Raw genomic sequence first — 9,540 nt, 5'->3', positions numbered from 1 at the left:
TCTTGTGCACCTCCAGCCTGCTCAGTCGGTAGAGCATGGGAAACTAAAAAGCCCTTGACTAGTGTAAGCACTGCTCAGCAACAACTAAAACATGGGTGTGTTATCAACATTGTTCTCATCCTAAATCCAAACCACAGCACTGTGCCAGCTACTAGGAAGAAAATTAACTCTATCCCAGCCGAAACCAGGACACCACACGTAGGCATCTCCCCTATTGTAGTATCCACAGATGATTGCAGCTTTGGGATGCACGTGCTCATTAAGAAACAGGCTGTTCAGACCATGTGGTCTCTGTTATGTCATTACTATTATTTGCATAACCATCAACACAATCTTGGACACTGTAGAGTGACAGGCTGTACAAAGAGCAAATAAAAAGATGGCCCCAGTCCCGTCCCCCCTGGCCCCAAGCTTACAATATTGGAATAAAATGAGAGAGGAGAGAGGGATTTGGACAGATGGGAGAGCAGATGGAGACAGTGAGACAATACTGGGAGAGCTCGTGTGCCTCTGTGGTGCTGCAGGAACAGTACATGAAAATCTCCAAACTCCAGGATCTCTAGTTTGTTCCAGTCCCAAAACATTTGCCTCCCAAAAACTACCATCTCTCTCTCATTTAAAACCACCTTAAGATCTGGAATGACCCTCTGACAGTCGACAGGGGAACACCATCGTGAACTGACATAGGAGAGGTGGGAGCCTCTTTCCGTGAGCTATGACGGGCATCACGTTTTATCCCCATGCAGCAACCAACACTGTATCTTGCCAGTTGGTGGAAGGACACATGACAAGGAGACACCTTGCTGAGCTGCAGATGGATCCTCAGAGGTGACACCAGTAAGGGGTCTGTCTGGGACCCTTGGATGCTCCCTGGAGACTCCCACTTCACGTTACCTCTCTCCTGGCAGGTGGGGGCTGGACAGTCATTCAGAGGCGTCAGGATGGCTCAGTTGACTTCAACCGGACCTGGAACGAGTACAAGGAGGGCTTTGGGGACCTCAATGGCGAGTTCTGGCTGGGCAACGAGAACATCCACAAGATGACGAGCCAAGGGGACTATTCTCTGCGCATTGACCTGGAGGACTGGAACAACAAGCACAAGCATGCCTTCTACCAGGTCTTCAGGTAGAAAGTGGGTTGGGCTTCCCTGGTTCTCATAGACGCAACTGGTTCAATGCTGGGAGACCTTCAGGCATGGGAACCCCATTGAGGTCAGAGCGACTCTGTCTAGCGAGCTATTCAGACTGGGCCCGGGCTGTCTATCCTTTCTTCCCCACCTGGATTTGAACACCAATTTTTGCTCTGGGTTGAAGCCTGGGTGTGAGCTAGCGAATGTGCAGCGTCGTTCGGCCATGGCCAACTTCCACAGCCCCAGGGGAGGGGAGCTGTAGGACCCAGTGGACAGTCCCCAGCTGCTTAGGGGTATTTTTTCTGCCAAAATTATTGAGCTCTATGTCAAAACCAGGGTTTTGAATCCCATGGTCTTGCTGGGCAGGTCCTCCAGCATCTCCCTGGTTTAGAGTCGTGTTTCGATTTTTACCCTCTTTACTCGTGCCTTTTACTTGCTAGGCCTGATGTAATGTCCTTCGGTGTCTATAGCTCTTCCCCTCCTCTGGTGTTTCATTTATCCATACCACATCATCCACATCCTTTCTTAATCAGGGGTGACCAAGTCTGTCTAGACTGTCCCAAATGAACTCCTTCCCTGTCTCTACTGGAAACGCTTGTGGGTGACTGTGGAGTAATCCGCCATGGGAGGATGTCCAAGGGAGCACTGCACCTTATGGACACTTGAAGCTTGAGGGCTTTGAGTAGACTCCAAAACTGCTGAAACTGCTCGAAAAAAAACCCCATTGCCTGAATGTGCCACGGAGCATCCTCCACTAGCAAATGTGTGCTCTGAATGGTCACCCCGACTTTTCTCACCGGACGTCATGTGTAATGGCAGTGACCTTCAGCCTTTGCTAGCCCAGGGGCAGATTACTAATTAGCTTAGTCTAGGTGAAGAGCGGGATGCTTGTTACGTGGAGAGGAGGCAGTGCTGTGTAATTAGAGGGACTGTCTTGCCAAAGCTGCTACAGTCCTTTATTGTGGTTTTAGAGTCACGGTCTGCCCAGTTCAGCCCTATAACAAGTGCCCTGAGTCATGACAAGATCATGCACATCCCACAGAAGGGAAAAATACAACATCTTTGGCTTCTAGAGGTGATGAATCATAGCAGGGAGCCTGGCCAGAGCAGCCCGATGATTGCTAGGTGTCCACACCAGGAATGCAGTATCCAGGTTGGAAAGGAGACTCAAACACGCCCCATTAAATAGTCCCACCTTCGTTGCTTGCAGCATTGAGGACGAGGCAAACTATTACCGCCTGCACGTGGACGGGTTCAGCGGGACGGTGGAGGATTCCTTTGCCTGGTACCACAACAAGAGGAGCTTCAGCACACCTGACTCAGGGAACATCTGTGCCGAGATTTCCCACGGAGGCTGGTGGTACCACCAGTGCTTTTTCTCCAACCTCAACGGGGTGTACTACAAGGTAAGGTGGAGGGATGAGGACGCAAGGTGCTTTTTCTCCAGCCAGTGCTTTTTCTCCAACCTCAACGGGGTGTACTACAAGGTAAAAAGGAGGGGTGAGGGTGCAGACGTTGGCACATGAGGTCCAGGGCTGGGAGGAGGCTGTTGGTCCTCACATCACAGCAATCCTTCCTGGCTTGACCAGCCTCTGCTCTCCAGGAAGGGAACAAAATGAGTGCTGGGCACCAAGGCAGTCCAGCCTTTTCAGTGCTGTGGGCCAGACACGAGTATTGAGACACCTCTGCACGCTGGGGTTTGGGGCCGCATGGCGGAAACTTGTGGTATGGGTGACTCACGCAGCCTGAGATGGATGGATGCCAGCTCCAGTGGGACCATTTGAAAAATGTTGGGCTTTACGTGCTCTTTTCACCACATCATCATTAAGCTCTTTGCTCCAGTGTTTCAGAGCAATACGTTTTCCGATGCTCCCATCCAGATGACGCTTTCGTGCGTTTCCCGTGCCTGACCATCCTTCTTTCTCTGCATCGCAGGGTGGCCGATACTCCATTAAAAACCGCAAGATCCTGGGGCCGGATGGTATCGTGTGGTACTCGTGGAAGGACACAGACTACTATTCCCTGAGGAAGGTGGTCATGATGATTCGACCACGCACTTTCCGTCCCCACCTCTCCCCCTGAAGGAGCCTGGGACGTTCTTCATTTCACCTCAAGTTGAACATCGGGAACAGCGGGCTGGAAATAGTTTGCTGTGAGCAAAAACTGATGCTGGAGATCCCGGAGGGACCGAGCCACCATGCCTGTTGCTGCCTGTTTGCTTTTGAGAGAACTGAACTGACAGCAGAGGTGTCAAGACCTTGAACAAGTGTTTGGGTGGTGAAAGCTCTCCTAAAAACGTGGAGGTGATTGCTGAGAAGGGCTTTGCGAAGACAAGCATGTGGCTTGCCGTTTCACCGGGTAGCAGCAGTCCTTGGCAGGCTTGGGCATCCCCAAGGCTTGAGACTAAATCCAGTTGAGTGGGTGATGGGAGTCAGCCGCACACTGAGTCTGGACCTTACGTTGAATGGTGACGTTGAGTGCTCTGGCTACCGACCCAACGGTATTTCAGAGGGAAGGAAAGAACCAACAATCCTGTACGAGTTTTCCACACGGGATGTGACGGACCAATTCTTGTGCCATAAGATGAACATCTCCCTGGTCTCGGCAGAGTTTCTCCGTTCACATCATCACGTATGTGTTTGGTAGTGAAGGTCCACCACCCCAGGGATGTGTGAGGGTGGCTCCAAGGTGCTGAGATGGCCCTGAGGAAAGCCAGGAGAGCCAGCGAGCATCGCCCAGGGACAGTGTCATGGGCAAACGAGGAGGAAGGTCTGCAGTGGCCCTCGCCTTCTCTGGCAGGGATTGTGTTACACATGTAGACATTAGCTAGCTGCGATAACAATACTCTAAATGAAAAGATTTAAAAATAAAAAATGCAGATGTTTTTTCCATTTTCCATTCGATTTTCACCTCTCCGTCCTTTCTCCGGCAAAGAACTTCTGATGAATTTTCTATCCACCCTAAAAGTCGTCCTCAGGAATGATCAGACATGATTTTAAGTCTTTTTTTACTGCCTTGCTCCGGATAAAGAAGATTCGTTGTTGCTGTCTTTTAATTTTCCATTTGTTAGCTGCAGTGAGAGACCCTCCTTTTTTCCTGACTTTGCCTCCTCGCAGGATCAAGAGCTGGAGGCTGGGACTTGGCCTCAGCCCTGATTGTGTTTGGTGATGAATATTTAATTAGATTACCTTTTTCCTGTTTCGTGTGTGCAGATGAGTTCAAAGAGGGTTCAGCGAAGGGGAAGGCAGATGTATTAAAGACAAAGCACCGTTCCTCCCAACTACTTGTCTCCTGCTTGATGCTTTGCTGGCTCCCTGATGGTTTCCGTAGCTTTTACGCTGTTCTGGAAAATATTTTGCCTGGAACCTCATTTTTCATGGGCAAATCAAGCAGAGAAGTGACCTTCCAAGCATCCTACAAACTAATATCACCAAGATAATAAAACAACATTATTTGTCTTTCCCTCTGCTAGGTTTGCCTTGGTAGTCTTCCTTGGGAGGTGTTCCCAAGACATATCTGGTGGTGTCTGGGAGTCGCAATGGGCTGGTCTACGCTGCTGTTGGGCCATCACTGGCCGTGAACATCTGGGCACTACCAGCGATGGGAGGAGAGCTTTCTTGCCTCGTGGCACGCGCGTCTCAGATATAACACCATTCCTTCCCTCTTTGGACTGCAGGCGTTCAAAAGGCCCTGATGTCCACTGGTTAAGCAATACCCTACTAAGAGACTAATAAATCACTTGAATAACCAACAACCTAATTAACTAATGATCACGTTATCATTATTAATCTATGATCTGATTTTGCACATTATTAAACACACGTTATTAAACCTTACGAATCACACACGACTGCTGCTGAATTACAGTTTTACCATCCTTTCCTCCCCACAGCTCTTCATACCAGGGTGCAAGTGCCTCCCTTTTTACCCTCTTGCACTACGTCTTTTGGACGTAGCCCTGATAGAGAGTCCAGCGAGTTGTCCACGGGCATCCCATGCGGCTGGGTACCCAGGTCAGTGCCACCACCGTCTGTAGGCATCCATCCTCCGACCTCTGAAAGATCCCATCCTCCTGTGTTCCTTACCTGCTTTCATAACTTATTCCTCTTTTTTTTTTTTCTATTTCTACCTTAGCACCTCTTTTTCTCAGCCCAATCTGCCCCTAATTACTTTTTTTTCCCCTTATTGGTCCCAATTCTGCTACATCCATATTCAAAATTGTTATATCTGATGTCATGATTGAGGCAATCTTGGCCTTCTAGGGCATTACTGGTATGGTTGCCTGCACACGGGTGGCTTTGTAAGACTTTGCACCCCAAAGCTCCCCTACAGTTACGGGGTTCATACTGGACACATGCTGGGTGCCTTGTACACTCTCTAAGATGAATCGTTCTGCTTCAGACGTGACTCCTCCACCTTTCCCAAACAGCTTCGCACGCACAGATAGTCTGCACGCTGGAGGAGCAGGCAGAATAATGTGATTTTCATACTACTTTGGAGTTCACACGGCGTCCTTGCCCTTGAACAGTTTTAATCACTCCCCCGGTTCCCTGCAGAAGCGCCAGCTACTTATGACGCCCAATGCTCCAGCCGCACCCCTTGGTCACCCGTGCCAGCTTCCCACGAATGAATGGCTGGTACGTTGCCCAAAATTATGGTTTCTGAGAAACCAGCACGAGGCTATGGACTGGAGGAAGGACATCAAACGGCAGAACAGTCCCTGCACACTGTCACTGCTGTCGATGATGCACGAGCCGGGAAAAGCTCCCAGAGCCCGGCAGCGGGTTGGTGGCAGGCAGGTTCACCTCTTCACTTGGCGTCCTGGAGGCACTTCCAGGGTGCTGTTTCTGTAGGTGCTTTGACCTGTTACGTGTCACTCTGCAGCGATGGGCACTTGTTTCCCCACGTGCAGGGCAGCAGCTGAGCGGCATCTGTCATGTTTGCTCTGAAGGCCACCCAGGCATCCTCTCGTGTTCAGGGGGTGCAACTCATAGCACAGGTCTTGCTTGGGCTGGGATTTAGGGCTGGGATTGCATCTGGCTTTTCAAACCAGATCCAGAGGTGGGATCAGGTGCAGAAAAGGTCTGTCCAGGTCTCAGCCCTGGGAGTTTGGCAAGTGCCATGGAATGTCTCCTTGGGACGCTTCTTGAAGGCACCAAATCTTTGTTTTGTGCTTTTCCCCTTGTATGTCCTGGCTGTGCCCACGGGATGGTGCTTCAGGAGAGGACTCCACCACGTAGGCAAGAACCTGGTCTCCGTCACCTCCTCTCCGGTGTTTGGTGCAGGATGCCCAGGCGCAAGGCTCTGAGCTCCAACCCCTCACCCAGGTGTGGGTGTCTTCTGCCATTTGAGACTCGTGGGCTATCAGAGGCTGGCACATGGGGTGGGCAGAGGTGACATGGGACCCACAGGACACAGGGCCCTTGGGAACCAGGTGGGTAACTCTGGGGGGATCTCAAATAGCTCTGCGTGGGGAGATGAAGGTTTTTGGTAACGCAGCAAGGCTAAGAGCAGCCTGAGTCTCATCACTGCAAGCCCCAAATCCAGCCAGAGGATGCCCGAGTTCCTCCCAGGGAGCAGAAGTGGGGCCAGCGTCTGCAAAAGCAGCTCTGCTGCAGGAAGGGAAGGCTAAGCCTCAACTCCTGGGTGCTCGTGCCCCACAGCTTATAGCAGATGGGACATGGGGATACCTCCCTTGCCTCTCCCTCTGTATGGGGCTGACAACCCTGCTGGCTTCCCCTGGAAGAAGGTTATGGTCCCGGTCCAGGCGTCTGCTGGGTACCAGGCTTTGGGCAAGACACAGCAGTGTGGCTAAGCAAGAAACTAAATACACCCCATCAAAATGACCCCGTACACTCGGTCCTGCGCTGGGGGAGGAAAGCGTGTCTGACTCCCCACAGGACAGGGCTCCCGACTGCGAGCCTGGCTCCTTCTTCCACTCTTCCCCTTCACACTGAAACTAACCCCTGCCTCGTTAATTTGGCTGACCCCATTATAGTGCTGTCTAAAGTGCTATGGGGCAGGAAATTGTATTGACAGAGCCTCATCGAGTGCAGCCATGAGGCAGACACCCCGCCGGGTCCCGTGCATTGCTGCACTAACCAGACAGCCCCTGCAGACCCCTGCGCACATGGACGTGCAATATTCCTGCTGCGGAGCAGCGGCTGGCTCTGCGTGTATCTTGCTGGGGGAACAGCTACATGACCCGGTGTTGTTTTGGCTCACAGCTACCCAAGACAGAGGAAGGTCTGAGAACAATTTCCACCTGATGTGTTAGGTCAATGCAAGTATTTCCATCTGTGTGATAGTCAGGGCTCAGTGTATCTACTGGAGATGGAGAAGGTTTATGAGGGCCACTAGCCCACGCTCCCACGGGTCTCCAGTCCCATGGCTGGGAAAGGCATCTGGACTGAGACTGGAAAAAAAGCAGGAAAGGGCTCCTGGAGTGACGGTCATCAAAAAAACCTTGGTGAGGAGTCCATGAACAGAGGGCTGGATCTTCAAACACCTTGGGGTGAGGAGAAAGGGCTAGGGAGGGAGAAGAACAGGGAAGTGAAACATTAGCTATTCTAAGACATGCCACTGAAAACACTGGAAAGGAGATTAAAGCTTGGTCAGTTTGGGGGGGGGGATTATCTGAGGTGGACCACTGTGTTGGGCAAAAAGCTGGATGCAGGAGGAAGATCCAGCTCACCTCTCTCTTTAGCCTAAGCCATCATCAGCTTTCCCCCTTGACAGCAATGGGAGAAAAATGAGCCTCTGAAGCCTTGCTGGAGCATTGACCATGTTCATTAGGATTCGGGCCATGGAGCAGGATGATCTGAGATGCAGGTGGTTATGGGTGGGGTGGGTTTCTGCTCCAGGTGCCTGGAGACAGTTGAGAGTTTTTAGGATGTGCATCCTGACACCATCTGCGTTACACTTTGGTTTTGGCTCACCCTGATCCTCTTCTGATGGCCTCCTCCAAACAGCCACCTCCTGACGGTGTTGGTGCCATCAGCTATGCCCCTGTCATCATCTTCTTACCCTGGTGCCCCATTTCCCCCCCTGACACCCGCTGGCTTGTCCCCAGGGAGAGCTGTGCCCTCCTGGCTCTCCTCCCCGTTTCTCTGCTACCCTCCTCAAAGCTTCTGGGTGCTTTTTAAGGCTCTCTGGAGGAAGGTCTTCTAGTCTCTCCCTATTTTCTTCATCCTCAGCCCAGCTTTGGTGCCCCTTTCTGTTGTGTCATGGTTCCTGCATCCCTTCACGCCCATCAGCACACGTGCTGTTGTGGGCTATGGCACAGAGTCCCAGGGCAGAACAATATATTTCATTATTCTTTGTTTATTCAAATGCAATATACCTAACAGACCAGTATTTTATTTGCTGCAGGTTTACCCAGCTCCTACAAGTCTGCTGATGGTCAGCCTCAAGACTCCTGTTGCCGTTGTCTGTACTAGATGTACGCATCTTGCCGCTTTCTTGAGCCCATGGCTTCTCCTCCATTCTTGGGTGTAACAGGCTCTTCTGCTCTCCCCAGCTCCCCTCCCACGTGGTTTTTGGGGGTTGCTAACTCACATCCCAACAGTTTGTATGACCATGGTGGACTCTGCCACCTCAACACTGACTCCATGTCCTTTTTTGCATGGTCCCTTTTGATATGGCCCCTTCGCTGTTGCACCTGAGTGTGATGGGAACCCCCGAGCGTGGCTGCTGTGTTCACAGGGAGGTCTGAATCCCCTCCTGGGATTTGTCTTAATGTTGGCACCGAATCCCGCACCCGTGGGACCACCAGCTCCTTGGCTGGACACCCATCTTCCAAGGCTTCTCAGGTTCAGGGAGGACCTCCTTAGCCCAGATCGGAGAGGACGGGGTCAGGGAGGACCTCCTTGGCCCAGGAGGAATGGACACTTGGCCCCTCTGGGAGGCTGGTCCTAAATTTTGCTGCCATCACCTCTTTCAGGCTGAGCAAAGATAGGAGAGGAATTGGTACCACTTTCTCCTTAGGGCTGGAGAAGAAACACCCTCCTCCCCGGCCCCGGCTCCTCTCCTGCCACTGAGGACATGACGTTTTGTTTTTGTCTGTTCCATGGGCAGACAATGGGTCATCTGGCCTCAGCGGAGACCTTGGCACGTGTCCAGCTACCTCTGTGCTTCCTCCCCATGCCGGCCAACTCCTCTCCACCTCCCAGCACATGGCTGAAATTTGGCTCCAGCTCCCTGCTCCGGGTCTGGGGTGGGGTGGGAGAGCATCACCTCTGCATGCCCCAGGGGCGCACGGGGTGAGCCCGGGGTGCAAGGGGTTGATAGTGCTGGAGGGCCAGAGAAGCCCAAATCTGCTGCAGTCCCAGCAGGCTGGGGCTGTTCGGGGCACTGGGGTAAACAGACCCGTTTCCCCTGATGCACATGCTGCCTCCCACCCTAATTCCCCC

General features: G+C 52.1%; 1 protein-coding gene across 1 annotated transcript in view; it reads left to right on the top strand.

Annotated features, from left to right (window-relative positions):
• The window catches only part of LOC103902403 (angiopoietin-related protein 7), a 14,078-nt gene extending 10,867 nt beyond the window's left edge, over positions 1-3,211 (top strand). Inside the window, exons 4-6 of the mRNA XM_019473169.1 lie at positions 909-1,125; positions 2,340-2,535; positions 3,065-3,211. Coding sequence (XP_019328714.1) covers positions 909-1,125; positions 2,340-2,535; positions 3,065-3,211 — 560 coding nt within the window. The remainder of the gene's footprint in view (positions 1-908; positions 1,126-2,339; positions 2,536-3,064) is intronic.
• The last annotated feature ends 6,329 nt before the right edge of the window (positions 3,212-9,540 follow it).

Source organism: Aptenodytes forsteri, unplaced genomic scaffold, assembly GCF_000699145.1.
Source record: "Aptenodytes forsteri isolate BGI_AS27 unplaced genomic scaffold, ASM69914v1 Scaffold534, whole genome shotgun sequence".
Lineage (NCBI taxonomy): Eukaryota > Metazoa > Chordata > Aves > Sphenisciformes > Spheniscidae > Aptenodytes > Aptenodytes forsteri.
Note: the sequence above shows the minus strand (reverse complement) of the source record. Positions and strands in the feature narration are given on the sequence as shown.